The sequence below is a fragment of the Solanum verrucosum genome, unplaced genomic scaffold, assembly GCF_900185275.1.
Source record: "Solanum verrucosum unplaced genomic scaffold, falcon-dt-bn FXZP01000279.1, whole genome shotgun sequence".
Lineage (NCBI taxonomy): Eukaryota > Viridiplantae > Streptophyta > Magnoliopsida > Solanales > Solanaceae > Solanum > Solanum verrucosum.
This window is the reverse complement of record NW_026020289.1, coordinates 180,862-196,973: the sequence shown is the minus strand read 5'-3', so window position 1 is coordinate 196,973 and position 16,112 is coordinate 180,862. Positions and strand designations below refer to the sequence as shown.

General features: G+C 42.0%; 1 protein-coding gene across 1 annotated transcript; it reads left to right on the top strand.

The window, feature by feature from the left end:
• Positions 1-2,337: 2,337 nt before the first annotated feature.
• Positions 2,338-14,784, top strand: LOC125834365 (uncharacterized). The gene is given in 7 exon segments (XM_049513518.1): positions 2,338-2,617; positions 2,692-3,945; positions 4,042-4,487; positions 4,539-5,600; positions 6,390-7,203; positions 12,145-12,208; positions 14,649-14,784. Coding segments are annotated over 7 exon segments (4,056 nt in total).
• Positions 14,785-16,112: the final 1,328 nt, after the last annotated feature.

Sequence of the window (16,112 nt, the reverse complement as noted above, 5' to 3'; positions counted from 1 at the left end):
TTGCGGGTCAAGGAGTCCTCAAATTCAAATTCTGACGGTTCCATTGAGTCCGGAACGTCGAATTTAGTGGGGGTACATATTTAGTTTGTGTGCACGAGATTCCGAACGAATCCCGAGGGTCCAACGGGGACTTAAACTTTGGTGTTATAATTGTGTTTCAGCTGCTGTGTATTTTAGCTGCAACAGCAGTTTCTCTTCCTTTTTTTAAAAGCCAAAATCAGTAGCTAAATTCCCCCAACTTGAAAAATACCCATTTCTCCATTTTTAGACTTTGAGAGCTCGAAAATAGGTGATTTCAAGTGGGTTTTCGCAAGGAATTCATTGGGTAAGTTATTTCCAACTTATATCTTTGATTTCCATCGATTATTTATGGATTTTAACATCAAAATTTGAGATCTCAACTGTAAAATTTGGGGGTTTTTGCCTAACCCGAATTTAATAGAAAATTTGAGTTTGTGAACTCATTTCAACTCCTTTTTCGAAACGGTTGTCACTATTGGATTCTAAATTTCTTGGGAAATATTTTTCACTAAAAATTTCCAAATTTCGAGAATATTTTTCGGAACGAGATTTTTTTTGACCATTTTACCCTTTTCTCCAAATTTCACAATATTGGTGTTGTTAGATTCATATTGATTGTGGGATTCCATTTATGAATAGATTGTGGTGATTTGGAGCGTGCTCGGAAGGGTAAAACTCAGATTTGAGTTACTAGTTGAAGTGTTTTGAGGCAAGTGACTTCTAAACTTTGTTAAACTCTTAGACTACACATGACTACTTTTCTAATTGTGTTGGGGAGTAATAGGGATTGAGGATGAGTTTTATTTGTTGATTGAAATTGTTGTAATTGAAAGATGGGGAATAAAACGAGCTAAATGTGTTATACGTGACTTGAATTTGTTGAATAAGTCATGTGATAACTGATATTGAGGGGATAGAAGAGCATGAGTAGGCTATGATTGATACAGACATTGATGTTGAGACAGATGATGTGTAATACTATGATGTGGTTGTGATATGGTTGTGATTGAGACAGACGATGTGTAATACTATGATGTAGTTGTGATTGAGACAGATGATGTGTAATACTATGATGTGATCGTGATATGGTTGTGATTGAGACAGATAATGTGTAATACTATGATGTGATCGTGATATGATTGTGATTGATGACATGTGCATATTCATTATTCATCCCAAGTGTGAACTATCTGTTGCATGAGTTCTGAGACACTGATATGAAGACGGATGGATATGAGACACAGTTGAGACTAGCTTCGGCTAGAGATATATGAGATGGACTAGCTCCGGCTAGCGATTTGGATGCCGATGGGATCTGGTTCCGGCGGTGATACATGGTCCATGTGTGGCCCCCATGGGTTCTGATTTGAGTATTCAGCGCGGTCTGATTACGTCAACAGATGTGTATCTTAGGACAGACATGCATCACGACTACATGACATCATTATTGCATTTGCATCGCATTTGACTTCATCTTTGTCTGTGGTGTGTGGATTTTTCTTATTTGCCCCTCTTCATGTGATATATGATCTATTTGCTCTTACATGAGGATATGAGGTTGATGTTGAGACACTGTTGGATATATCTGTTGATTATGAATTGTGTAGTATAGGTTGTTGGTTCGCTGTTAGAATGAAGTTTCGGTGGTTCGGTTGGGATTGAAAGGAGTTGTTTGTAGCTGCTAGTTTAGCTTAGTTTAGTGTTACTTGCGAGTACCTGTTGCTTTTGGTACTCACCCTTGCTTCTACACAGTTGTGTAGGTTGACAACTCTATCAGATCCGGCTTATTACTCATCTTCAGATTAGAGCTTCCAGACTTACTTGAGAGGTAGCGGTTCATTCCAGACGTGCCCTCAAGTTATCTATATTTACTGTTCTGTTCTATTCTAGAACTTTACTATGAGACTTGTATATTTTATTCAGATTCTGTATTAGAGGTTTGTACATGTGACAACCAATTCTGGGGTTATGTTGAGTTTATTTAAAGACTTCCGCTTATCGTTCTACCTTATTCTTGTTTTATTAATTCCGCATCGTCGGGTTTTTGGGTGTTAGGCTTACGTGTCCGGTGGGGTTTGGGCACGTGCCATCACATCCGGTTTTGGGGTGTGACAAAAATGGTATCAAAGCCCAGGTTCGAAGGTCTCACATGTACAAACCAAGTCTTAGTAGTGTCTTGAGGATCGGTACGGAGACGTCTGTACTTATCTTCGAGAGGCTATGAAGACTGTTAGGAAAAACTTCTTTTTTTTATTCCGTTCTTATCGTGCGAGGTTGTTATCGTGGGTGCTGAGTATCGCGTGTTGTTTTTGGCAGATGCCGAGGGCTAGAGCTACCAGAGTTAGGGGGGAGGCAGCCCCCGAGGTCAGAGTTGAGGCCCCAGCTAGGGGTAGAGGTCGGGCTAGAGGCCGAGGACGTGGTCGAGGCCGTGCCAGAGGAGCGGCACCTGCCCGAGGCCGAGGTAGAGAGCCTTCACCTGAGCCACAGATTGGAGTAGCTGCAGAGCAGGCTCCTGCGGGCCATGCACCCCCAGTTTATGATGACAGACTCGACAGGATGTTGGGGTTATTGGAGCGTCTTGCTCAGGGTGCAGCAGGTATACCGGGGGGTTACCAGCTGGGGTAGGGGCACAGGCCCCTGGTTATCAGCATCAGATTCCAGTGGTTCCAGAGCCGGTGGTTCAGCCACCACAGGTTCCAGCATCGGTTGTAGGTGTACCGGCGGCCCTTGAGGTGGCCTTGGCAGATGATGACCAGGTCTGCTATGAGCGGTTTCAGAAAATGAAACCACCTCAGTTTCATGGTGCTAAGACTGATGATGCTCACGAGTTTTTGACCTTGAGTCGAGAGATGTTGGCGGCGGTACGCATGTTAGATGAGAGGGGCGTCCGATTTGTGTCCCTTCAGTTACGCGGTGTCGCTAGGGAGTGGCTGAGGACCTTCATGAGTTCGAGACCAGCGGGATCTCCTCCCATGGGGTGGAGTGAGTTTGCTAGTGCCTTCGAGGGTCGTTTCATCCCTTGGAGTGTACAGGAGGAGAGCCGTATGAGGTTTGAGAGTTTGGTGCAGGGCAGCATGTCAGTCGCAGATTACGAGGCTCGATTCTGTCAGTTGTCGAGACATGCCTCTGCTTTGATTTCAGGTGAGCCTGAGCGGATTCGCAGATTTGTCAGGGGTTTGACTCCCACTATCCGTAGTTATGTGTTTAGATCATCTCGAGAGGGTGCTTCCTTCCAGACTATAGTGAGTGCAGCCAGAGAGGCTGAGTTGCTTGAGCGGGATGATTTTGGTGGGCCCAAGAGGGTCCGTACAGGTGGTCAGTATTCGGGTACCTCGTCAGGAGGTAGGGGCCCACACAGGGGAGGCGGGTCCTTCCTGCGTCAGAGGCCAGTACATGTTTCATTACCAGCTATCGAGGGTGGGCCAGCAGCTCGGGGTCCTCCAGGTTCGGGTCGAGGTGGTTATAGCATTACTTCGGGTTCTCCACAGTCAGGATCCACACCGAGGTCTTGTTATGGTTGCGGTGATCCAGGCCACTTGATTCGTCAGTGTCCATATCAGACTCAGTTTGGACCACACCATACTGTCTCCGCGGTCCCAGAGAGAGATTCAGCACCTCCAGCTAGAGGTCGGGGTCGGGGGCCGGCATCTGGTAGAGGCGGACGAGCTTCGGGTAGAGGTGCTAGTGGCGCCTCAGGTTCACAGAGTGGGGGCAGAGGTGCCCAATGTTATGCTTTTCCTGGGAGGCCCGAGGCTGAGGCTTCTGATGCAGTTATCACAGGTATCATCTCAGTTTGTCATCGGCCTGCTTCCGTGTTATTTGATCCTGGTTCTACATTCTCATATGTGTCTACATATTTTGCTTCCGGCCTTGAGTTGACTTGTGATCGTATGTCTGTGCCTATTAGAGTCTCTACACCCGTAGGTGAACCCTTAGTGGTGAATTGAGTGTATCGATCTTGTCTTGTTGTCTTATCGGGGTATGAGACTTGGGTGGATATGATTCTTCTTGATATGTTAGACTTTGATGTCATATTGGGTATGGACTGGCTTTCCCCCTATCATGCGCTTCTTGATTGTTATGCTAAGATTGTCACCTTGGCTATTCCGGGTATTCCTAGAGTGGAGTGGAGAGGGACTAGTGGTTCGTATCCCAACAGGGTCATATCTCATATTCGGGCTCAGAGGATGATTGACCGGGGTTGTTTATCTTATTTGGCCTTTATTCGGGATGTTGGAGCTGAGTCACCGGCCATGGAGTCTATTCCGGTGGTTCAGGAGTTCCCTGATGTGTTTCCCGAGGATCTACCTGGTGTTCCTCCTGTTCGTGATATTGACTTCTCTATCGACTTGGAGCCGGGCACTAAGCCCATATCTATCCCACCTTATCGTATGGCTCCAGCTGAGTTGAAGGAGTTGAAGGATCAGATTCTGGACTTATTGAGTAAAGGATTCATACGCCCTAGTGTGTCGCCTTGGGGTGCACCGGTCTTATTTGTGAAGAAGAAAGATGGGTCGATGAGGATGTGTATTGACTATAGACAGTTGAACAAGGTAACGGTAAAGAACAAGTATCCCCTTCCCCGTATTGATGACTTGTTTGATCAGCTTCAGGGGGCAGCCTTGTTCTCTAAGATCGACTTGAAATCTGGGTATCATCAGTTGAGGATTAAGCCTTCAGATGTGGCGAAGACAGCTTTTCGCACACGATATGGTCATTATGAGTTTTTGGTGATGTCATTTGGGCTCACCAATGCCCCTGCGACGTTCATGGAGTTGATGAATGGAGTGTTTCGCCCATACTTGGATTCCTTCGTGATTGTGTTTATTGATGACATCTTGGTATATTCCAAGACCAAGGCGGATCATGTTTGTCATTTGAGAGCCGTGCTACAGAAGTTGAGAGATGAGAAGTTGTATGCCAAATTGTCTAAGTGTGAGTTTTGGCTTGAGTCAGTGGCTTTCCTAGGGCACGTGGTGTCTAAGGATGGAGTTAGGGTTGATCCAGCCAAGATTGAGGCGGTTTAGGGTTGGACTAGACCTACATCACCTACCGAGATTCAGAGTTTTGTTGGCTTGGCGGGTTACTATCGGCGTTTTGTTCAGGGATTCTCTACTATAGCTGCGCCGTTGACCAAATTGACTCAACAGACGGTTCCTTTTCATTGGTCACCCGAGTGTGAGGCGAGCTTCCAAAGGCTCAAATCCCTATTGACTTCAGCACCTGTCTTGACTTTGCCAGAGGAGGGTGTTGGATTTACTGTTTATTGTGACGCTTCGGGTGTTGGACTTGGAGGTGTTTTGATGCAGAAGGGTAAGGTTGTAGCCTATGCCTCTAGACAGCTGAAGGCACACGAGAGGAATTACCTCACTCATGATTTGGAGTTGGCGGCTGTGGTATTTGTGCTTAAGCTGTGGAGACATTACCTATATGGTGTTCATTGCGAGGTATTTACTGATCATAGGAGCCTACAGTACATATTCACTCAGCGGGATCTGAACTTGAGACAGCGTAGGTGGCTTGAGTTGCTCAAGGACTACGACATGACCATTTTGTATCACCCCGGGAAGGCCAATGTGGTGGCCGATGCCTTGAGTAGGAAGACTCCTAGTATGGGGAGTCTTGCCGCGATTAGTGTTGAGAGGCGGCCTTTGGTTCGGGATGTTCAGAGGTTATTTGACAGCATGGTGAGATTTCGGGTTTCTGAGGAGAGTGGAGGTGTGTTTGCCTTCATTGAGGCCCGTTCATCTTTGATGGAGCAGATTAGAGAGCATCAGTATGAGGATGCGAAGTTATGTCTCATCCGGGACAAGGTGATGAGTGGTGAAGCCAAGAAGGCTAAGATTGACTCCGAGGGTGTATTGAGAATTGAGGGCCGGATATGTGTGCCCAAGGTTGGTGATTTGATCAGATTGATTCTTGAGGAGGCTCATTATTCTAGGTATTCTATTCATCCCGGAGCGGCGAAGATGTATCATGATCTTAGTCAGCACTATTGGTGGTGTGGGATGAAGAGGGATATTGCAGAGTTTGTGGCTAGGTGCTTGACATGTCAGCAGGTCAAGTGTGAGCACCAGAAGCCTGGTGGTGTGACTCAGAGGATGCCCATTCCTACTTGGAAGTGGGAGAGGATTGCTATGGACTTCGTAGTTGGATTGCCTACCACCGTGGGTGGTTATGATTCTATATGGGTGGTCGTCGACAGACTGACTAAGTCTGCTCATTTCATCCCGGTCCGAGTGAGGTATACAGTGGAGAAGTTGGCTCAGATTTATATTAGTCAGATTGTGCGGTTACACGGAGTGCCGGTGTCCATTGTGTCTGACAGGGGTTCAGTATTCACTTCTCATTTCTGGAGAGCATTACAGCATGATTTGGGCACTAGACTCGACATGAGCACAACTTTTCACCCTCAGACTGACGGTCAGTCTGAGAGGACTATTCAGGTGTTGGAGGACATGCTTCGGGCTTGCGTGATCGACTTTGGTACTAGATGGGATCAACACTTGCCATTGGCAGAGTTCGCCTACAACAACAGTTATCATTCTAGCATTGGGATGGCACCTTTTGAGGCACTGTATGGTAGGCGGTGTAGATCACCTATTGGATGGTTTGATTCAGCGGAGGTGGACTCCCTTGGTACTGATATTCTTAGAGAGGATATGGAGCGTGTTCGTGTGATTCAGAGTAGGCTCTTGACTGCCCAGAGTAGGCAGAAGAGCTATGCTGACAGGAGGATTCGACCCTTAGAGTTCATGGTGGGTGATCGAGTTTGGCTTCGGGTATCGCCCATGAAGGGTGTGATGAGATTTGGGAAGAAGGGCAAGCTCAGCCCTAGGTTCATTGGCCCATATGAGATTTTGGAGAGGATGGGAGAGGTGGCTTACAAGTTAGCCTTGCCACCTAGTTTGACAGCCGTGCATCCAGTTTTCCATGTTTCTATGCTCCGGAAATATGTTCCGGATGAGTCTCACGTGATTTCGGTTGAGTCGGTGGAGTTGAGTCCAAATTTGACATTTGAGGAGGAGCCTATAGCTATTTTGGACAGACGGGTTCGCAAGCTCCGGACCAAGGACATCGTTTCAGTGAAGGTTCAGTGGAGGCATCGATCAGATAGGGAGGCGACTTGGGAGTCCGAGGATGATATGCGGGTCCGATATCCCCAGCTTTTCGAGGCTTTAGGTACTTTCTTTTACTTTATGTTCGAGGACGAACATGGTTTTTAGTGGTGAATGATGTAATGACCCGAAAGGTCATTTTGGTAATTTTTTTTGGAAATGACTATTTTGCCCTTTCGGTAGTTGCCCCGAGTCCCATGTTTTGTGGTTGTAAAGTTAGTTTGAGGAAAAGTTGGTAAAAAGTTGAGTTTTTGAGAAGTTGAGTTTTTATGAGTTAAAGTTGGTTAAAAAGTGCTTTTTCGAGTTATTTGGAGTTTCGGGACTCGGATCGGATTTCCGTCGATTCCGGCAGTTTTAGAATGTCGAAACGGGTCTGTGTAAAGTTACGGAGTTGAATTTGGAGTTGAAACGAAGAATTGAGGTCCTAAGTTGCTAAAGTTGTGAAATTGTGATAAAGAGTTGACTTTGGTCAACATATGAGGTTCCGAGGCTCAGATTGAAATTTCGAGAGTACCGTTGGTTTCGGGAGGCGATTCTAAGTCTAGAATGAGTCTTGGTTGAATTTTTAGACGCTCCGTTTGAGTTTCGAATTTTTTTGGCGTTAAACTAGTTTCTTGGCATCTTATTGATTTTCGGGTCAAGGAGTCCTCAAATTCAAATTCTGACGGTTCCATTGAGTCCGGAACGTCGAATTTAGTGGGGGTACATATTTAGTTTGTGTGCACGAGATTCCGAACGAATCCCGAGGGTCCAACGGGGACTTAAACTTTGGTGTTATAATTGTGTTTCAGCTGCTGTGTATTTTAGCTGCAACAGCAGTTTCTCTTCCTTTTTTTAAAAGCCAAAATCAGTAGCTAAATTCCCCCAACTTGAAAAATACCCATTTCTCCATTTTTAGACTTTGAGAGCTCGAAAATAGGTGATTTCAAGTGGGTTTTCGCAAGGAATTCATTGGGTAAGTTATTTCCAACTTATATCTTTGATTTCCATCGATTATTTATGGATTTTAACATCAAAATTTGAGATCTCAACTGTAAAATTTGGGGGTTTTTGCCTAACCCGAATTTAATAGAAAATTTGAGTTTGTGAACTCATTTCAACTCCTTTTTCGAAACGGTTGTCACTATTGGATTCTAAATTTCTTGGGAAATATTTTTCACTAAAAATTTCCAAATTTCGAGAATATTTTTCGGAACGAGATTTTTTTTGACCATTTTACCCTTTTCTCCAAATTTCACAATATTGGTGTTGTTAGATTCGTATTGATTGTGGGATTCCATTTATGAATAGATTGTGGTGATTTGGAGCGTGCTCGGAAGGGTAAAACTCAGATTTGAGTTACTAGTTGAAGTGTTTTGAGGCAAGTGACTTCTAAACTTTGTTAAACTCTTAGACTACACATGACTACTTTTCTAATTGTGTTGGGGAGTAATAGGGATTGAGGATGAGTTTTATTTGTTGATTGAAATTGTTGTAATTGAAAGATGGGGAATAAAACGAGCTAAATGTGTTATACGTGACTTGAATTTGTTGAATAAGTCATGTGATAACTGATATTGAGGGGATAGAAGAGCATGAGTAGGCTATGATTGATACAGACATTGATGTTGAGACAGATGATGTGTAATACTATGATGTGGTTGTGATATGGTTGTGATTGAGACAGACGATGTGTAATACTATGATGTAGTTGTGATTGAGACAGATGATGTGTAATACTATGATGTGATCGTGATATGGTTGTGATTGAGACAGATAATGTGTAATACTATGATGTGATCGTGATATGATTGTGATTGATGACATGTGCATATTCATTATTCATCCCAAGTGTGAACTATCTGTTGCATGAGTTCTGAGACACTGATATGAAGACGGATGGATATGAGACACAGTTGAGACTAGCTTCGGCTAGAGATATATGAGATGGACTAGCTCCGGCTAGCGATTTGGATGCCGATGGGATCTGGTTCCGGCGGTGATACATGGTCCATGTGTGGCCCCCATGGGTTCTGATTTGAGTATTCAGCGCGGTCTGATTACGTCAACAGATGTGTATCTTAGGACAGACATGCATCACGACTACATGACATCATTATTGCATTTGCATCGCATTTGACTTCATCTTTGTCTGTGGTGTGTGGATTTTTCTTATTTGCCCCTCTTCATGTGATATATGATCTATTTGCTCTTACATGAGGATATGAGGTTGATGTTGAGACACTGTTGGATATATCTGTTGATTATGAATTGTGTAGTATAGGTTGTTGGTTCGCTGTTAGAATGAAGTTTCGGTGGTTCGGTTGGGATTGAAAGGAGTTGTTTGTAGCTGCTAGTTTAGCTTAGTTTAGTGTTACTTGCGAGTACCTGTTGCTTTTGGTACTCACCCTTGCTTCTACACAGTTGTGTAGGTTGACAGCTCTATCAGATCCGGCTTATTACTCATCTTCAGATTAGAGCTTCCAGACTTACTTGAGAGGTAGCGGTTCATTCCAGACGTGCCCTCAAGTTATCTATATTTACTGTTCTGTTCTATTCTAGAACTTTACTATGAGACTTGTATATTTTATTCAGATTCTGTATTAGAGGTTTGTACATGTGACAACCAATTCTGGGGTTATGTTGAGTTTATTTAAAGACTTCCGCTTATCGTTCTACCTTATTCTTGTTTTATTAATTCCGCATCGTCGGGTTTTTGGGTGTTAGGCTTACGTGTCCGGTGGGGTTTGGGCACGTGCCATCACATCCGGTTTTGGGGTGTGACATTCCTTTATTCTCCCAAGTCCCAATTATTGAAATAATACAAAACTAGAAATATGTCACTTACTTTGTATAACTATCAATCCAATTGACCATAGTGACAGCCTTGTCAATAAGACGACAGAAGCAGAAAAAGAAGCTCTCCAAGTATGTGTTTGGTACAAAGCAAAATGTTATTCGAGAAAAATAATTTCCTAGAAAATGTTTTCTTGAAAAACAAGTGGATTTCTAACTTATTTTCTCATGTTTGGTTGATGAAGAGAAAATATTTTCTGGAAAATAGTTTTTAATGTTTGGTTGGTGAATGAAAGACATTTCCAGAAAAAATCTTTTATTTTTGGCTTGAGACTAGAAAATACTCCTTAGAAAAATAATTTTTGACCCGATAATCGATTAAGGATCCGACCCTAACACCCATACTAGGACATGACCTCGACGACCGTTCAAAATCCGACCCTGAGATCTGACCCATGAAAGTTAAGAAGGAGGGAGGGGGGTGAATTAAAAATTCCTTTAGTCGACTTCCTGTATGGGGCAGTCGACTCACCTGCAGGTTATTATCTGTAACGACCTGATTTCCGTTGTTATGAAAAAGCCAATTGAGAAAGAATTGGGGCTAGAAACTTTTTCGTAGTAACTTGGATTTTCCCAACCTACTCCAGATTTGGACGAAATCAGAGTCATTAAGATGTAGGGAAATCTGGTAACAATCGGGTGAATCATTAATGATTTTGATTACATCAGTAGTTAGATAACTCGTTAAGAAATCCGTACGACTTTACGAAATTGAATTCGGGTGAGTAGAGCTCCCGAAATCGATCTTAGCGTAAAGGGTATTTACTGAGCGTCGTGGGTTAGAGGTGTGTTGTGAAATGAGAATTTTGGAGTTCTTGAAATAACTCTCTGTCTCGAGAATACCGCTTTGGCACTGGGTTTTGCCGCCCGACATGAATTAAAGTCGTTAATAAACTCCTAAACAACCTTATTTGGCACTTTTCGATTTTTAGAGCTAAGGAGATGACCCAAGCGACTTCTTGACCATTTTTCACCACGTAAAATGAGTTCCTTTTTAGGAGGCAGCTCTGTCATGACATCTTTCTTGAGTCCTGAAATATCAAACATGCAACAATAATATTTTAAATAGATGTAAGTTACATAAATTCATGTTTCTTGAGGCTAAAGGTAAGGTTTTAACTCCCCGAATCCATTTTTCGATCTGTAGAACGTAATCTAGTGGGTCATTATCGATGGTGCAAAAAGCCCTAAATTGGGTATTAGGATCTTGGGTTTGGTCTAGGGTTATTGGGTTTGTTATAATCCGGATAATTAGACCTTTGATTGTTAATCCTTGCATATAAATTGTTGTTTGTAGACCTAGAACAAGCAGAAAGAATTCGGAAAGGGAAGATTCAAGTGCCTTAGGGAATTCAAGCTTGGATTCGAGGTAGGTGATGGTTGTGATTCTATGATTGTGTGATGCATGTTTGTTCTTGCTTCATTATGATATATATATATATGTATGTGAATGTTGCATTATTGATCACACTTGTTGTAATTGAGGATAATTGAATAATTGTATGTCATGAATCACCTCTTGTTGTATGATGGTGAGAATATACATTGTGATTGTGATTGTGGTTTGTTGAATGAGCAGGTGTCACGACCCATATCGTTGTGATTGACACCCACACTAACAATCCGGTGGGAGAACCACTACTACAACCCAAACCAAACAATCAATCTAAAAACTAAGGCATATAAGTCAAATACTAATATGAGATCGAATTGCCATGTTCCAGCATAATTATGAGATCGATTGCCATGTTCTGGCATAAATATGGGATCAGTTGCCACGTTTCGACATAAATATGGGATCGAATTGCCATGTTCCGGCATGCTAACTGTTTGGGTTTGGGTTCTATTAGAGGACCATTAAATTGGGTTCCGTGAAAGGACCATTGAATTGTGTTGTGTATCTACTTGTGATGAGTTCGTTCTTATCTAATGCTGATTGATATTGGAAAACGGTATGTTGCTCTAAATTGATATAAATGTGATATGTGAGAATCGTGAAGTTGTTCATTGTTCGTATATGTTAATGATATTGTATAGTTTGATATTTGCATGTGATTATATTGTTGTATTGACTAATGTATGTTACACTTAGTGGGATAGCCGTGTCATCCTACTAGTACATGGTGGTTGTGTACTTATACTGCACTTGCTCTTTCTTTGTTGAGTATAGGGCATCTTCATGTGGCTATTAATAGACCTCAACTAGGTGACCGTGAGCGTGACCGGATTCAAGGGTGAGTCAGTTCTTTCAGGCTGCCATGGATCTTCTTTGTTTAAGTCCACTCTTTTCCGACTCAGACATTTGTTTATGGTGTTGTTTAGTTTCGGGGTTGTACCCCTTGTTCTTAAACTTGTCGTTAGTAGAGTTTTGGTACATTAAATTTCAGGTTCTAGGCTAATTCTTCCACATTTGTTAGTTATTGTTGAACTTTTGTTAGAGTTTGTGGAAGCTCTATTTTCTTTCCTTAGTATTTGACTTATATGCCTTAGTTTTTAGATTGATTGCATGGTTTGGGTTGTAGTAGTGGTTCTCCCACCGGATTATTAGTGTGGGTGCCAATCACGACGATCTGGGTCGTGACAAAGTTGGTATCAGAGTCTAGGTTCGTTGATCTCATTGTACCAAAATGAGTCTAGTAGAGTCTTGCGAAACGGTACGATGTCGTCCGTAATTTTCTTCGAGAGGCTATAGGACTTTAAGAAAAACTCACTTATTTCTACTTCTTCGTGCTATGACTTGAATCCAATTGGTATTTGGGTGATACAAATTGGTATCTTTCTTCCTTCACTCTATGGTCCAAACTAGAACAATAAAAATGGTAACACCATCACTAGCAAGAGAGGATGTGTATAGACTATCGACAGTTGAATAGGGTCGCCATTCGGAACAAGTATCCACTGCCTCGGATGGAGGATCTTTTTTATTAGTTGCAAGGTGCATCGGTTTTCTCTAAGATTGATTTAAGGTCTGGTTACCATCAGTTAAAGATTGAGGCAGTTAAGAATTGGGTTCAACCAAGTTTTGTGATTGAAATTAGCAATTTTGTGGGGCTCGCTAGCTACTATTGTCGCTTGTGGTATGAGTTGAGTCCAATTGGTATCTCCCGATTCTAATTAGTATCTCAACAAAGTGAAATAGACGTTGTAGTTCTAGCTGAAGGGACACAAGCAAGTTAATTGAAACTGAGAAGGTTCAATTGGTATCTGGCCTTAGGGACCGTATAAGGCATGGCTGATGGTCATTTATGGAACGAACTAATTAAAGAAATTAAACTTATCTGTGAGTTGTAAATTGGAACGATGAATGTGTGCTTTTAGTTGTCGAAAATTAACTATGAATGTGAAGGGTGTATTACTTGAATGCTTTGATATGATTATATGCCCAGTATTGCTTGTCTGAATGTTGATATGTGCAATGTGCTGGCCTAAATGTTGAAATTGTGCCAGTTGTAATCGCTTGAGTATCGTGGAACTTGTTGTGAAAAGAAAGTCATCCCGAGGTTAGGTGCAAGGGTCTAGATAAATTATGATGTAGTTCGTAAGCGATAAATATGTACGTGCGTTGCAACCAACTGATAACCGTGTGAGAATTTGGATGTATCATGGGGATATGTGTGTGGTAGTGTTGAATCGATGTAAATAGATTTTAAAGTGCGTACTTCGTTGGGTTGATCGGGGATAGACAATGATTGTCCTAGCTAAGGGTTTTTCTCTAAAAATGCATGTGTTATAGCTGGGAACCTTTGGGGGAAATTGGGAAAGAAAAGAACCTAGAAAATTGTTGACAATGGTTTTGTTTCCGTTGAGGCCGCTGGGGCGGGATTTTTCCCGCCACGGTGAGGCCACCAGGGCGGAATTTCTTCCGCCAGAGCGGGACAGGGAGGACAGAATCTCAGCCCTGTCTTTCCTGTTTTTCCTAGTCACAATTTTAGAACTTGAATTGTACCCATACTAACACCCGCGATCTAGTTCAGTGTTCAACAATTAGATATAGGTTATAAGGTGTGTTTAAATTATGGAGAACCTGGGCATATGAGGAGGAAATCAACGAGGCCATAGAGGCCGGGGAAATGGTAATGCAGGTAGAGGATTAGTGCAGTCAGGCGATAAGGTTACCCGTCAAGATGACAGGGCTCAATTATATGTTTTTCTAGGCAAAATCGAGTTTTAGGTGTGATGCATTGGTCACTAGTGCTACTTTTGTTTGTGCCCATATGGCTATTGTTTCGAGTGATATGGGTTATTCTTATTCGTACGTGTCAGATTAATTGCCTTGAGATTTGATGTGGTTTGTGATATACTTGATGCCCTCATCCATGTTTCTACCCTAGTTGAAGAGTCAGTCATAGTCATCCTTGTATATCGTGTTTGTCCTGTTGCGTTTATGGATTAGATTTGGGTTGATTTGGTTATACTGGATATGACTAATTTGATATAATCTTAGGCATGACTTGGTTGTCCCCCTATTATACCGGGCGTAATTGTAGTACTAAGTCGGTAACTTTAGAGATCCCCGTTAGGGAAAAGTTAGAGTGGGAAAGAGGTACAAGCCTAAGTCAGCTAAGGTCATATCTTTCGTGCGGGGTAAAAAACTGGTGGGGAAGGATTGATTGACGTAATTGGTTCATATTCGGGATGCTGAGGTCGAATCCCCTTTATTGAGTCTATTCCTAGGGTGTCAGAGTTGAGAGAGCTTAAGGCTCAAATCCAAGAGCGTCTTGATAAAGGATTCATCCGTCCTACTGTTCCCAAGTGCGGTGCTCCTGTCTTGTTTGATAAGAAGAAGGAGGATAGTATGATTTTATCTTAATCTATAAGGGAGTGGATTAATACCAAAATGACAAGCTTATGGATAAAGAAAGTCCCAATGTGTATTCCTGAGTGAAGGAAATTGAAGATTTTAGTAAGAAAGTGTGTACTAAGATTGGGTTGGTCCTTTAAATTTGATGAGTTACCTGAGTTTGAGGTGTCTTGTTAATGAAATGTTGGCTTCATAGTGATAGTCAGGGCTAACTGAGCATAATGGTAATAAGAGTTCGCGATGAATTGTAATGGGATGCAATTATATAATGGCATTGTTGATTAAGCGAATTTTTTATAGTAATTACGACTTGCGAGTATCTAAGGTTGTGATTTTCTAATATTTGGTGAGTAACGTGGTTGTTTGGAAAGTTTTAACAGGTGGTAGGACACCATTTGAATAGAAATTAAAGAGCTAGAGGCATAATGAAGAAAAATGTTGGGATGTAGTACAGCCTTTAGAGAGAGGCTAGAGTAAGAAATTTTTATTTGATTCTTAAGACTAAAGAGTTATCTTTAGAGGAGTAGATAATTGGGTTCAGAGATGCGTGATTTCATCTGTTTTGTTGTGGCTATGGTAATAGTGTCACAAGTATGTCAGATTGGTTAAAAACTATCGAAAAAGACTTGAGAAAAGAGTGTGCGGACATTAGCTGGAGTGTGATGACAAGTGTTTGGTTTTGTTTTTGAGTCTAGTAATGAGTATGATTGAAATTTTAGCAAAATATATGGTAAGATCGATGGAGATGCGATCCATGATAAGCGAAGATCCATGAATTCGTAAAAATCTTCGAGGTATAAGCTAATGTTGATAGTTAAGGGGATTGTGTTATACAGTTGAATTTACAATCCAAATTTTTCATTAAAAGTTTACATTCGTGGTTATATTTTTTTCAAGGTATGAATTTCAAGGTGAAGAATGATCAATTGTATCAGGTATTGAGCATTTGAAAAGACTTTCACCTGGGTTGAGTCGTAAAGTTGATTACTATTGATTGTTAAGTACCTAAGAAAGGTTTTCATGTAAAAGTGTTGGTTTAGAGTGAGATTAATGGTCGGAGTATTTATGATGGTTGTTAGTGTTGTGAGTATGATTCACTAGCTATGCTCTAGTGTGTTTTCACTTTTGTGGGTGGATCCCTAGTGGTGAATCAGGGGTACCAAATCCTGCGATGTTCTCTTGGTTGAGTAGAAAGATTGGGAAGTTTTGGTTATTTCGAATGACATAATTGGTGTTGTCTTAGAGTTGTTAAAGTATTTTAGTGGTTCTAGATGTACCACCTTATGAGAATTTATAGAGAAGCTACCATGCGCATTTGTGGTTGTCTGGCAATCTTT